At 43.5% G+C, this 14,592-nt stretch overlaps 1 protein-coding gene across 1 annotated transcript in view; it reads right to left on the reverse strand.

Moving 5' to 3' along the window:
* The window catches only part of F13A1 (coagulation factor XIII A chain), a 165,879-nt gene that overhangs the window by 32,167 nt on the left and 119,120 nt on the right, over window positions 1–14,592 (reverse strand). Inside the window, exons 9-11 of the mRNA XM_027602389.2 lie at window positions 13,735–13,838; window positions 12,275–12,363; window positions 3,552–3,705 (exon numbers count right to left, since the gene is read on the reverse strand). Coding sequence (XP_027458190.2) covers window positions 3,552–3,705; window positions 12,275–12,363; window positions 13,735–13,838 — 347 coding nt within the window. The remainder of the gene's footprint in view (window positions 1–3,551; window positions 3,706–12,274; window positions 12,364–13,734; window positions 13,839–14,592) is intronic.

Here is a 14,592-nt window from a genome sequence, read left to right on the forward strand (position 1 = left end):
GAGAAGTGGTGTCATAGGAACAAAGAGGGGAGAGAATGTCAAGATTCGGGGCTGAGCAGTAGCAACAGAAGGCACGGGAAGCTCAGGCAAGCTGAGATCTGCAAACATTTATTCCACATGGCAATCCGTTGGTCCTGGCAGCCTTGAGATGAGGAGCTTCAAGGGGCGCCTGGGTGGCTCAGTCGGTTAAGCATCTGCCTTCGGCTCAGGTCATGATCCTGGGGTCCTGGGATGGAGCCCCGCATCGGGCTTCTGGCTCAGCGGGGAGTCTGCTTCTCCCTCTGCTCTTCACCCTGCTTATGCTCTCTCTCAAATAATAAAACGAAATAAAATCTTCCAAAAAAAAAAAAAAAGGAAGAAGAAGAAAAGGAGCTTCAAGGATTTGTGGCTGGTAGCAGAACTCAGGGGATGGTAGGTGAGAAAAGAAAGGAAAAGGCACGCAATGGCATGCCAAGGACAGGCAGTTCTTTCAAGATGCCTGCCATGGAGGCCAGTGGGAAGAAAGAACGGGGCATATTTGGTGGGGAATATATTGCTGAAAAAAAAGTTGCATTTTTTTTTTTTAAACACAGGTGACACTGGATCCTGCTTAAATGCGAATGGGAAGGAGCTAAATGGGGAAGGAGACATGGAAATACAAGTGGCAGAGGGAATGACTGATGGAACAAAAAGGAAATGGGATCCAGACATCATCATAAAAGAAGACAGATGGCTGCAAAAGTTTTAAGAATTCTGGTTTTCAAAATTTTATAGTTTCCTAATCTTACATATTTGAAAAAAGGTATAAAATTAATATTAAGCTTTTGTTCATCCTCCGCATGAAAAATGATCTTTCCACAATTTAGTTAATTAAAATAGTTAATTCCTGAATCTGGTAATAATTTCTTCTCTATGTTTTTATTCATCTCCACATTTTAGTGGCCACATTCAGCATTTATGGATAGAGCAATTATATGAGAGATTCAATAATGAGAATCAGAGTGACAAATGTATGACCATGGATGCGAGCAGCCTCTCCTAGGGGCCCGTGGCGACATCAGTAATCACTGTCGGTCCCGCCAGATTTAGGCACAGTGTCTGCATCGTTCTGTAAATAGCACCCCACTCGGTCATTCCTAAAGTCAGACTTTAAAATGCAGCTGCCATTCTTGGTTAAGAGGCTAATTAACCTCCTGGGATCAAACTCCAGCCCAGAAGCCAGATGGGGTGTCTCATAACTATCTATGCTGACTTAGGGGTTCTTCTGCTTGGACCAGACCCCCATATGGTCCACCTCCCTCAGCCTTGCCTCCTTGCTAAACTCTGAAAGCCTGAACCTCCAGCTATCTTCCTCATCCAGAGTGGGCACATTTTATTTCTTTTAATCTGGTGTCCACCCCTGGTCAAGCCCTGACTCCTCTTCCATTGGACTGGCTTTTGGTCCTTCCTCTTTTGACATCTGACCCGGATTTGGCCTTCACTGCCACCTCCACGGATGACAGCTAATGACAATGGCGTTCTGCTGTGTGGTTTAGAAAAGACAGCTGGTTGTCTGGATGGCTCCCTGTAGGGTCACCACTTCTTCTCTACACTGTCTGTTCAAGACTTCTTCCACACCAGGACTTTATCCACAATCCCTGGTGGGCTGCCTTTTCCTGGAGAAGTCTCTCCTCGTGCTTCACCTGGCCAATACCTGTTTCTCATTCTGTCTCAGTGAGCCCACCACTAATGTCCTTCAGGATCCCAAGTCTGATTCGGAACTCCCTTCTCTGTGCCCTGTTCTGGGCACCTGCTGCACAGCGTGGTGAGGGCTTGCTTCCTGCTCATCTCTCCAGCTAGACAGGAAGGTAGGACTGTGCATCCCTACACAACAGTGCTGGGAATATGGTGGGTGGTTAAGATCAAGTTGTTGAATGGACGAATGAATAGATGGGTGAATGTTGCAGCTAGTTTCTTTCTCTTTTTTCTTTTTCTTTTTAAAGATTTTATTTATTCATTTGTCAGAGAGAGAGAGAGAGCACAAACAGGGGGAGTGGCAGGCAGAGAGAGAAGCAGGCTCCCCACTGAGCAGGGAGCCCGATCCCAGGACGCTGGGATCATGACCTGAGCTGAAGGCAGACGCTTAACCGATTGAGCCACCCTGGCGTCCCTCTTTCTCTTTTCCTAGGGACTTTTATTTTTCCTTTCCCAACCTTTTTGTCCATAACTCTATAACAAGAGGGCATTACTTGTTTGTTTTATTGTACTTATGGCTTTTTTAAACTCTCATTTCAGGAAAAAGCCAAAAAGAAAAAAAAAAAAACACATTTGTATCTATGTTGTGCAATGGATGATAACCAATAGAAAAAAAGAATGAACCATTTCAGAAATATAGCAAAAATTCACTAGTTCAGGTGACAAAAATCCTGACTTTCTAATACAATGTGTGAGAATTCTCAATTTAGCAAACTTTCTCTTTATAGTGCAAATTGCTTTTTAAAATAAGAGCAGAGAGACTGTCTAAAATATTTAAAACAAATTCTGTACTCCTTAGCACTTCAGGAGTACTGATGAATATTTAGGTATATGCTAATTACTTGTCATTTCTCTCCATTCACTAACATAAATGCCACTCCTAAGAACCTCTACGGGTGAATCATTTGTAAAATATACTCCACGTTCCCCATCAAGAAACGCAAGCTCCTCTACCTCCTGTCCACTACTGACCTTGGGCAGCCTTGTCTCTAACCACTGGCACTCTGAGCTTGATGTTTTTAGGACCCTAAACACACCGGCTAACTCACATCTCCAGGATGCCTTTGGTCATGTTCCCACTGCCTGGAAGCCCCTGTCTAGATTTCTTCAACTGTGGTCTGTGACTTCTCTTACCCTGCTCTGCTTTTTCTGAATCTCCTGGTTGGACTGTGTGTCTTTCTTCTTTGTTCCCCACACCCTCTGCACGATGATCCTATCACCTTTCCAGGAACAGAAACTGAATCTTGCTCACCGTGGGGATCCCCAGCACCCAACACAATTCTAGACATAGAGTAGGCACCTGGTACTGACTGAAATGGGCTTGAATTCAACAGCTCCATTTGAAACTGTCTACACAATAAACATTATTAACATTAATATTATTTTATAATTGAAATGGGCCTTTGACCTTTGTCTTGTTAATATTGTATTATCTATTTCAAGGGACTTCCATGATAATTCAATAGAACGATGTATGTGCAAATAGTTTGTAAAGTACTAAACAGCCATGAATGTTTAAATTTCTATTATTAAACTAAAATTACATTAGTTATACAGTGTTTTCTATTATTGAAAGTTAAGATTCTTCCATGTTTTTGTGAGCAAGAACTATATTGTGTTAAAGAGACATGACTTTAAACCAAATTGCCTTCACCAGTGATGTGAAGGGGCATTCTGCTCAAAGCAAATAAAGAAAACTACAAGGAGAAATTGTGGGTGTGAGGTGTCTCCCTCATGAGGGCTTATGGTGTATTCCCCAGAACACATTTCATTGTGACAGCAGATAAGTATTAAACAAACTTGGGCAAAGGAATCTTCATTCAGGGGCAGTAAGTCACCTTCTTGGAATTTGTAGGTATCAGTAATATCCTTTATGCCATCTCCTCCAACTTCTTTGGTTACAATCAATTTCCCAATGTGGCTGGTATCAACGGTTTCAACCACATGAGTGCCATCTTTCTTGGCTGTAATGTAAACGAGATCACTGTTGACCTAAAAACAGGAGAAGAGAGCGTTAGCTACCATCTGAAGTCCTTGTCATCAGAATCTCTCTCAGTGGTGTAGCCATCCTGGATCCCTAGAGTGGACATGTTCCTTTCTTCAACAACATTGGATTCATTGGGCTGAACTTGTTTTAAAATGAATCTGAAGGATAATCTAGCTTATTTTAGTTATCAGGTGTTATAAATGAAGGGTATTTGGACTATTGATTGTTTAAACGTCAACCACTTCTCTCTCTCCTTTTTCTTGCTGGTGAATTCCACCTCCTCAGAAAGAGCCAAAACCATCACACCTGTTACTCATTTTCCCAGACTGCTTTTAATCCAGCAGTGGCTGTGTGGCCTACTTCTGGGAAGAAGAAGTCTGCTGGGTGGCTTCTGGGTAGGATTCTTCTCTGTTATAAAAGGAGAGAGTTTGCCCTTCCCTTTCTCCTTTTCAATGTTTTCACATTAAGTGAGCTGATGTTTGGAGCTTTTGTAGCTACCCTGGGACAGTGAAGAGAAACACTGCCACCAATACAAAGATGGCCAAGTAGAGAGACAAGAAGCACGTGCGGACTTAACAATGCTGTTAAATGGCTGAGTCAACCTTGGGACCGCCTACTTTAGGATTATCTACATGAGAAAAATTATAGGTAAACTCTTCATGTTTAAGTCATTTTAATTCTGTTACTTGCAGCCAAAAGCATTTTAACTGAAAAATGGTATTAGGCTATCAGGAAAAATTCAGGCAATTTTGTGGTGGTTCAGCAATGAAACCATGCTATTTGTAGTATTTGGAGACAGCATCTTGGGGCCATGCCAGCTGATCCCAAGCTCTTCTGACATTCTGCCTTATCACTCTACTTTCTAGAGACAATGTCTAAATCTGTGCCTGAGACTCCCCTAGAGTCTTCTTATTATATTCTTTATAACTACTTTCTTAGGATCCCATTTATTAGCATGGGAGCAGGTAGAAACATGAACTACAGTGCATTATCAGGAGCTCCAGCTGAAAACAGTCTCTGATGTGTTCATGAAATGTTTTCCAAGCTACACATCCCTACTCTTTTCAAATAGGGTGATAATAGTGTCTTCCTCACAGTGGTTGGCAAAATTAACTGAAATAGATGTCTGTAAATTACTTATCATAGTGCCTGGCATAGATCAAATGCTCTATAAATAATAATAATATCATAAATTAATAGTATTGCCTAGACGCTGTAGTGCTATAGTCCTAAAGATGGACAAAATGCATTTGGTCACTGTTCTTGTAGGATTTACACTCTAGTAAGGGAGATTCTGTGCATTAGAATCACCTAGGGAACTTAAAAGAAAAAAGATAACAAACTGAGGAAGTCTTGGGTGGGACGCTAAGTCTATTATTTTTAAAAGAAGGTCTCAATTAATTCTATTGGACACCCAGACCTGAGACCCTGGCAATACAGTACAATAAGTACCCGGGGTGGGGGGGATGCTTAAGATACCACCAGAGCACCTGGGGCAGTGGGGCAGGGTGGGGCAGGGCGGGAGGGTGACTAGGAAGTAACAGCCAAGTTGAAAACGGGAAGATGCATAGGAGTTAGCGAACTAAAGGACCTCATGTTAAGTGTTCTTACCAACCAACCAACCAACCGACAAAAACTCACAAAAGAATACAAGGAAATTTCTGGAGGCCATGCCATGTGTACTTCCTTCATTGTGGGGAAGATGTCACAGGTGTATGCATATGTACAAACTCATCAAGATGTATCTATTAAATGTGTGCAATATTTTACGTTAATCATACCCCAATAAAGCTAAAAAGAATAAAGCAAAAAAAAAAAATGGAGAGAGGAAGGCTGTGACAGGCGGAGGGACTGCCACAACCACAGGTCAGAGCGGGTGGGTCAGAGACACACTGGATCAGCAAGAACCTCGGGTTCTGATCTTGAATGTGTACTTTTGGAAAGCTACCTTATTCTCTCTGAACTTCAGTTCCTGTTTCTAGAAAATGAAAATAGTTATACTTCTTCTGCCAATTTCATAGTAACACTTTAATGAGACAGCACCAAGCAAAATAGGATCTATGTGACCATGACTTGTAAACTTTAAAACTGAGTAAAAATGTAATGGTTTTTATTAGGTAATGGGGGAATTTGATGATAAAGCCCTAACTTTCAAAGTTGAGGTTAAAAAAAGCAACTTTTCTTTACTTTCTCACAAAATGTTCTGAATTTACATGGACTCTGACCTCTACTAAGGTGAAAGCAAGTAGCCGACATTCATTGAAGAGCCACAAGGTTTCAGGGACACTAACAAATTATTTAATCTAAACCTCACAACAACAACCACCTGTGAGGTATGTATTATTATCCCTATTTTATAGATGAGGGTGCCAAGTAGGTTAAGAAGGGTCAGCAAAGTGTTTGTGGTCACATAGCTGGGAGCTGCTGGAGGCTGAAACCCTGGGCTGGCCCATCGCCCATTCCCTGACCTTCACCTTGGGCTGGCCCACTCCCTGACCCTCACAGTGCATTGCCTCTCTCACGCAGCCCCACCGGACCACCAGCGCCGCCATGAGGTGGTAAGATGGTTTCATGCTTGGGGTGCAAGTGGTTCCATACATGGGCCTCAGATACCTGAGGGGTGATAAATGGTGACCTCATTCTTCAGCAGAATAATCACGGCTTTGTGGCACTAGCCATAGGATGTGCAAGACCAAAATATGAATTTAGGAATTAGGATAGGACATGACAGGGCAGACACCAGGGATATTTGTCATTTTGGGAAAAAAAAAAGTTAAGGAAACTTTAAAAGAGCTTCCTGAGAATTTTGGCTTTCCCTCTGGAGAAGGCCATGCGAGCACAAACAGCCTCCTCCTCTTGCAAATTAGAGCAACAATGCTGATAAATATCTTCTTAATAACAGCCCTTACAACAGTTTACAGTTTTCCAGGGAGACAAGGCTAAATATGAAAAGTGGCTAAATCATTGTCTCCCCTTGAGCATAGAGCTTAGGAAATTTATGTGGGCTAAAATCTCAAGCCAGCCCAGCAGCACTGTCCCTTGTGGAGAGAGGAGAGGAGAAACCCACATATGAAATGGCTATTGCCTATGTATGTTGTGGGGGTGCGGAGAGAATGTATTCTTTCCAATTGACATTAGCAAGCTTTCTTTTCGGTTTCAGCCACCAGTGCAATGGCCCCTCATCCTGGCTGTGTATGAGCCACTGAGGGCTTAAAAGAGTAATGGTGACAGGCCCCCACCCGAGGCCAACTGCATGTCTATGGTAGACAGTTGTAAGTGCAGGTGACGTTGGAAAGAATATTGGATCTACACTGTGTGACTTTGGGCAAGTTACTCACTGTCTCTCACCTTGGGTTTAACAGTGCCATTCTTGCAGGGCAGATAGCTAGATCAGTACTGCTGGAGAAAGCCCTATGTTGAAGGCTAATTTCTTTTGAATGAAAAGGAGTCTTAGTGACCATCTTGTCCTACCCCTATACTTGAGGGGACTGTGGTCACATAGAACCTGGGCATCCCAACATGAAATCTGGTGCTGGTTTCAGCACAGGGGCTGGTACAACTTTGTGCCAGGCACAACTTTGCCCCTTTGTCAGACACGGGCACTTCTACTCAGCCTCTGCTGAGGTGCTTGCTGAGCCCCTGAGGCTCAGCAAAGGTGGGCTGGGGCTGCAAGCTAAGGGTCCCCCTCTCGACAAAGTTCTGCACGTGCCCCTTGAATGTAAGCACATGTCTACTGCTGGCAGAAGCTATGCTCTTTACCACTAAGGATGGAAACTCTTTTTTCAGGATCCAGGAAGATTTACTTTGTTCATTTGTTCCTAACTAGAGATAACTACAAAACAGGCTGTGCAGAGAAAGTGGTGCTCCTCTGAGAGTGCACGGAGGCAGTGGATACCGTCCTGGTGCACGAACCTTCTGGTACAATTGCCATCCTTCTACTCTGCGCTTGCTAGGTCCGTGTGTGTGCTGTCTGCTGCTGTCCCTGTGCCTCATCTCCCACCAGGACTGCCAGCACCTGAGGGCACCATCTGGATCCTATCTCTCTGAGACTCAGTTCTTAGCAGGGTACTCTGCCTCTGCTTCTGTTTGCTTGTTTGCTTCATTCATCCATCCATCCTCATTCATTCAACAGGTATTTATTCATGACTACTTTGTGCCAGAACTTGTTTTCAGTGATGAGGATACATTCATGGAGCTTATATTCTAGAAGGGAGAGAAATAATAACACTAAGGCAAGTGTTGTGAGACAGGCCAGGAAGTGAGATTTTAGGTGGGGGTGGAGTGGGTTGAGTGAAGACCTCTTTGAGGAGGTGATCTGAGCAGAGACTTGGATGCAAGGAGGGGTCAAACGTGCAAGCATGTGGTGGAGGGTAGGGGAGAGATTTCCCAGCAAAAGGAACAGTATATATAAAGGCTCAGAAGCAAGAGTATGTTTGCGTGTTGCCAGAAGAGGCAAGAAAGTCAGTATGACTTGGAAGGAAATGAGCAAGGGAAGAGGTGGAAGGAAAGCCAGGAGCCAGATCACATAGAATCTTGTAAAGACTTGTGCTCAGTTTTATTGTAAGTGTTGTGGAAATCCATTAGAAGGTTGGGGGCAAGGGAGGAATGTGTTTTATTTACATTTTTAAAGAATGATTCTGGTTAGACTGTGGAGAATAAACAGGAAAAGGGAAAGAGGAGGGAAGGGAGGTGGGCTAGGAATCAAGTTCATAGAGCTCAATGTTATACAGAGCTCAAAGGGTAATAATGGGCATCACAGACCTGGCTGGATGCACGCTCTTTGTAGAAGGTATTTCTGGCAAGATGCATGAAGAAGATTAAGAAGAGAAGCCAACGTGATTCCAGAATCTTATACATTATTTGAATAAATGGATGAACTATTTTAGATCAGAATAGGAGCCCCCCAAAATGGGCTAAAAAGTGGTAGCAAAATAACCTTGAATTGAGAATGAAGTGTCTGTAGAGTTTGTATACAAAGAACCTCCGGTCCAGAGCATGGGAAAGGCTATGTAGCTTCTGAGCAATGGAGCAGTTACTGTGGCCCTGGGGGACCAATCATCACTGCTGCAAAAATCAGCTCAGTGACAGGGAGGGAAGGAGGGGTGGGCATGTGCTCGAGTGTGCATGTGTGTGCAGGTTTGGGGTGCGCTGGCAGGAAGGGGAGGACAGAGCCAATGAGAGGAAGCTAAGATGGAAGAGAAGCAGCAACCCCCAAGTGCTCAGTGAACACGGGGAACTCAGGAAAGGACTTCAGACCCTAGCACTCTTCTGCTCTCTCCTCCCCCCACCCCTGGAGAAGCCAAAGGCCGCCATTAGCTGGGGAGAGAAAAGGCAGATGGGCTTCCAGAATGGAGGTCCTCATCATGGCACTGAGGCCATGAGAAATAAGCTTCAAGCCCTGGAAGCTATCTAGAAATGTGAAGAATACATTTCTAAAATGGAGGAGGAGAGAAGAAGGGGCAGAGATAGGATCCTTCCCCTGTACATGCCTCTTTTTTTTTAATTTTTACTTTTTTGAGTCTAGTTGATACACAAGGTTACCTAAATTTCAGGTGTACAACATAGTGATTCAAACTTCTCTATGCTGTGCTCACGGCAAGTGTAGCCACCATCTGTCACCATACAACACTATGACAACATCATTGACTATATTCCCCATGCTGTGCCTTTCATCCCCGTGGCTTATTCTATAACTGGAAGCCTGTATCCTCTGCTCCCCTTCACGTCTTATTTTGGATTTTGCTTTAACTAAAGGAGACCACGGCTCTGAGAAGATCAAAAAACGTCAGTGAACACGATGTTTAATCCAGCCCGGAAGTGAGTAAGGAATGACCAAGAAAGTCAGCGAGAGGCAAGAAAAGGCACACTAGGCTGCCTGCCTGGGGTGTGACAGGCAAGTTTATGCAGCCAGAGGATGGAGAAGGGAAGGGAGGATGCATTCTGAACCTGAGTCATGGACACTCTCATTAAAGTTAAATACGATGCCCCCCATGCGGTCCTACTTTGGGCACCCTTGAGAAAAGATTCCATACACTTTCAACAGCCTGAGCATCTCTTATAAATGGCTCAGCCCCGGGGTTCAGCCCGTGCCAAAGCAGCAAATCGTCCGCTCTGTCAGACAAGTCTGCAGTGGCTGAGAGAGGAGTAATTATAATCAGCGAATCCCGATGACATGCATAACACCCCGATCTATATTTAATAATAGCAAAAAGCATTTGCATTAACAGCTATTAGGCAATTCACTCTTGGAGGGAGGTTGCTCCCTCTGTCTTTCTTTGCAGCAACAAAGTATAATAAAAATATAAAAACATGGCTCTGTGAATTTTAGAGTGATTTCCCATTAAGAGGTTCTCCTAGCGTCATAAACTATCAGTTGGCAGCTGGGGAGGTTGGGCTAAATCTCCAAATCCCGAAGTGAAATCAAGGGGGATGAAATTCGAAATACAGTCTGCCTTTTTCCCCCAGGCTTCTAGCAACTGTAATGGTAGTCTCCATGGAAGCAATACTATCTCCTTTGTGTATTTCAAATTCCCGATCTTGCTGTCTGAATATTCACGCTTATTTTACTTCCTAAACATTTCCGGGCTGCCTCCTCCTTTCCGCCTCTTGCCATTTGCGGAGCTCAGGCCCCGCCCCCTCGGGTGGGTGTGGAGCGGACACAGCCTTCCCGCTGACCTCCCCCCACCCCCAGCTCGGGGCCACCCCTTTCAAGTCCCAGCTCCACGGGGCTCGAGTCTCTCCCCTGTGGGGACTCCTTTACAGGAGTTCAGTTCCTTCTGCCTTCATCTTCTACACCCCTGACACGTCACTCTTCCTGAGCCTGCACAGCTTGTCATTTCCCACACATCCCATTCAGATGCTCAAATTGTCCCCTCTGCCTCAGATTCTTTCCTTCCTCTGGCTTCTTTCTTACCCACTTGGCCTGAATAACTACAAACTGTCCCTCAAGACGCAGTTCAGGCACTAATCCCTCCAGGGAGCCTCCCTGCCCCTCCCTCCGTGTGCTCCCACAATGCTCTGCCCAACCATTGTGGCTCTCACACAGGTGTCATTATCCTCGGTCCTCATGTCACCCTCCCTCCCTGGATGGTGTCTTATGGCCTTTACTGTCCTACTCAGTTCCTGACCCGTGTTACTCAATTAACGAATCTGTATGTATTAAATGCAGATCATTTATCACCTACATTGCTCATCTGACAATTAGTTCCACAGAGTCTCCTGTACTACTGTTATTTAACTTTTGATGTTCTATGTATTGCCACCTCCGATTAAGAATCTAATTTCTTTTTCTTTTAAGATATATTTATTTGAGAGTGAGAACACGAGGGGGAGGGGCAGAGGGAGAGAGAATCTCAAGCAGACTCCTGTTGAGCGTGGAGCCTGTCCAGGGGCTCCATCTCCCAAAACCAAGAGTCAGAGATTTAACGGACTGGGCCACCCAGGCTCCCCAAGGATCTAGTTTCATAAGGGTTCTGAGTTCCCCACAGGACAGTGCCTGCCACATATTTATAATAGGTATTTATTCATCCCAGAGTAGTAGTAGAGTGTGGTGGTTACTGGCATGAGCTTTAGTGCCTGTCTGGCTTTAGATCTTAGCATGACTGTTTATTAGTTCAATGAATGTGGAAAGGTTATTAACCATGCTGCCTCAATTTTCCTTTCTGTAAAATGGGAAGAATCATAATACTGATTTTAAAGGGTGGCTAAGAGCCTCAAATGGTAGGCACAGTGATTACATGGTAAGAACTCTGTATACAACAGACATTACTTCAGTGTGTTTATTGGTGAAACTATATTCCGGGTAAATCCTGCCTCTCAGCCTCTCACATATTTCTCTTCTCTCCACCCCCTGCCCTCAGCCTCCCAGCCTCCCAACCTTCTCCTTTACTAATACCTTTTATATTTAATTTGATTTTTAGAGATCTCCTTGGAGTATTCTCTAACTGCCTCATCTGCTCCTAGTCCCCATCCAAATCTTTCAGAATTTCAAACCCTTTACAAAAGTGTCCCCATCAACCCATGAAGTATGCTGCCTTCTAGCTGCCCTTCCCTCCCCTCCCTATTTCAGCAGCTCTGCTTTCCCTCCCCGATGATGGAGGATGGCCTGGTGTGGCAGGAAATGGGTTGCAGTTCCCAGACTAAGACCATGGCTGGGGTGTGTCTGGATTTTGTTTTTATGTGAACTGCTAAGTTAGTGTTGAAGTGAAGTAGTAAGCTCTGAAATTTCAATTCATGGACTGTCTCCACCAATTTTTAGTTGAAGGATTCATTTAGTCACTTAATTTCTCAGGAGCAGTTGATACCTATTTCGTGGGTGCGAAGAACTCAACTAAGGTTAGTAACACAGTTGCTTTTCAAGGAGAAAATCTCAAAACATCAAGGAAAGAAAAATGTTAAGTAAGAACTACATTTAGAATTAAGAGCCTGGAGGTTGGAATGATGTTTAGTCGACTTTGTAGACATGAAACACATGCCACGGACTTGGCAAATTTAGAAGTAACGATCTGGTGTCTTATTTTTCAGTATTAAGAGGTTCAGGAAGAAAGCAGCACTTCTCTCCAGCTTACTACTTACCTCCGCAAAAACAAAGGGTGCGTCAAACTGGAAGCAAATATGGCCGTGCTTAATGGCTTGAACGGAGGCCGGGCCACACCGATACATCCCTGCATCACACAGAGGAAAGGGAAGCATGAGTCTGTCGTCTTCAATTCTGTCCAGATACAGATACAGGCTCTGTAGGGGCAAGTGTTCCCAACTTCATCCCTGATTAAGCCCACATGCTTCCCATGGTCAGAGATGGTGAATGACCAAGGTGTGTAATCAAGAGGGCTTTGTTGGAAATGCATCCTCAAACCAAAATTTGAAGCCATGAGAAGAATACAGGGCAGTCACTATGTCTCTCTCTCTTCTCCCACCTAGAACACATACTCCAGATGTTTGTTCTGAGGCTGAGCTGTTTGCTTACAGAGGATTGATCCATTTACACAGGTCTCTGGAATGTTGGAGATGGTAATGTGTCCCCCCTGGTTGTGTTGTTGTTTGTTTTGATTTTTGTGTCTTGTTTTTGGACATTATGCATGTACGTCAAGTATTAAATTGAGGAATTTGGACATTAACAACACACTGATCAATGCCCAGCATGCATTCTGGAAGTCAGTAGGCACATGATTACCTTTACAAAGTTCCTTACATTTTAACCAGCTATCTCTGGTTAATAAGAAATTAACTGCCATTAGTCATTTCTGACGTCTCCTCATGATACATAATTGAGAACACCAGAAAGTGTTGAACATTCTCCCTCAAAATCCAGCATAAATAAAGCATGAGTCTCTTATGAATAAGTTATGAATGTTTATGGATATATGGGTATACACACACACGTCAGTATCTCATATCAACACCTGAGGAAGTGAACATAATGTCCCCAGGCTACTGGTTTTTATCGTCATATTAAAGAGAAATGGAGGCCTATGATTTGATTGTATAAAAATCTGAGGGCGGTCATAGGTGCCATTCATTGCTTAGCATAGACTGCAAGTTAGATGATGAATACCCACACACTTAGGTTTTGGAAGAAATCACACAACATAAAAAGAAATCAAGTTCTGGGAAAACAATAATTTAAAGGATGATCTGTAACTATTTTTTGAGTTCTTTATTTTCTCTACTGCCTCATATCTTATCACGCTGCATCACAGAGGGCCGAGGTGTATTTTAGAGGCTAGTAAAAGTGCCTACAAGGATATTTTTTTCTCTTGTCTTCAAAACTGCTTATCAAAGCAAGAGTAGATGAATTATACATGTTAAATTTTATGCATTTTTTTTTTTTACCAGTTGTAGAATAATCAGGGGAAAACCGACCATTGAAATGAAATTAAACTGATTGACAGGCTGTTAATACCATACATGGGCCCAGGAAGCACAATTTTGATGTTGGTTCCCAATGGGAGTGTTGCCCACACATCAAATGCAACCCTAACAGCAAAATAAAGATCGCAGTGAAACGAGTTCCATGAGGGACGATGCAGTTTTACCATCACTGTTTTCTTGGGGGGTGCTGTCCACAACTTGCCACCCTCCAAATCCAACGGGAAGATCAGGCCTTGTCATCCAGGCTTCATTCCAGCAGTGGTAGTTCCTGAGAAAACACCACCCCAGTGAGATTAAACTTCCCATCCCATTCAACGCCGCAAGAAATCAAAAGGTGGCCAGAATTCCTGTGAGTACGCTATCTACAAGTTGCTGGAATGGAATAAACCAAATTGAAGACTCCCGAGAGATATCCTGGACTTGAATTTTCTGGGCAGATGCATTCCCATTGGCACCCCTGGGGGGCATCAGGTGGCCGGACATTTCTCTTCCCTGCTAATATCAGTTTCAAGGCCACCCAGCACATGAAACAGTTTTGTTCTTAACCATCTTCTGCTGCCTAATGAAACAGAACGTACTATGTGCTAACAGGATAGAAAAGAAAAGTTAATTGAAACTGAAATACATATATCTTTGAATTTCTTTTATATTCATGTTTACAGTTATGCATATTTGATTTATAAGAAGCAGATCTCTTGTAACAATTAAGCAATAGAATGCTTGTATTTATGGGCTTAGGCTGTTGCCATAGAAACTATAATGTTAACTCCTGACTATAACTGTCTCTAATTTGTGGCAAATTTCCATTTGGTGTCCAACAGGAAGAAAAGGGTATCAGGGTGAGTGTCTCTCTACCCTTTATCAAAGGTGGGGAACCCACAACCCGAGGGCCACGCAAAACTTTTCAGAACATTGCATATGACCCTTGAGGCAAGAGCATGAAATAAAATGTCATCGTGAATTGTATTATCATGTCCTTGGAAAGACCTGAAATTATATGACAGTACAGAAACAAATGAGAG

This window comes from Zalophus californianus, chromosome 7 (assembly GCF_009762305.2).
Source record: "Zalophus californianus isolate mZalCal1 chromosome 7, mZalCal1.pri.v2, whole genome shotgun sequence".
Taxonomy (NCBI): domain Eukaryota; kingdom Metazoa; phylum Chordata; class Mammalia; order Carnivora; family Otariidae; genus Zalophus; species Zalophus californianus.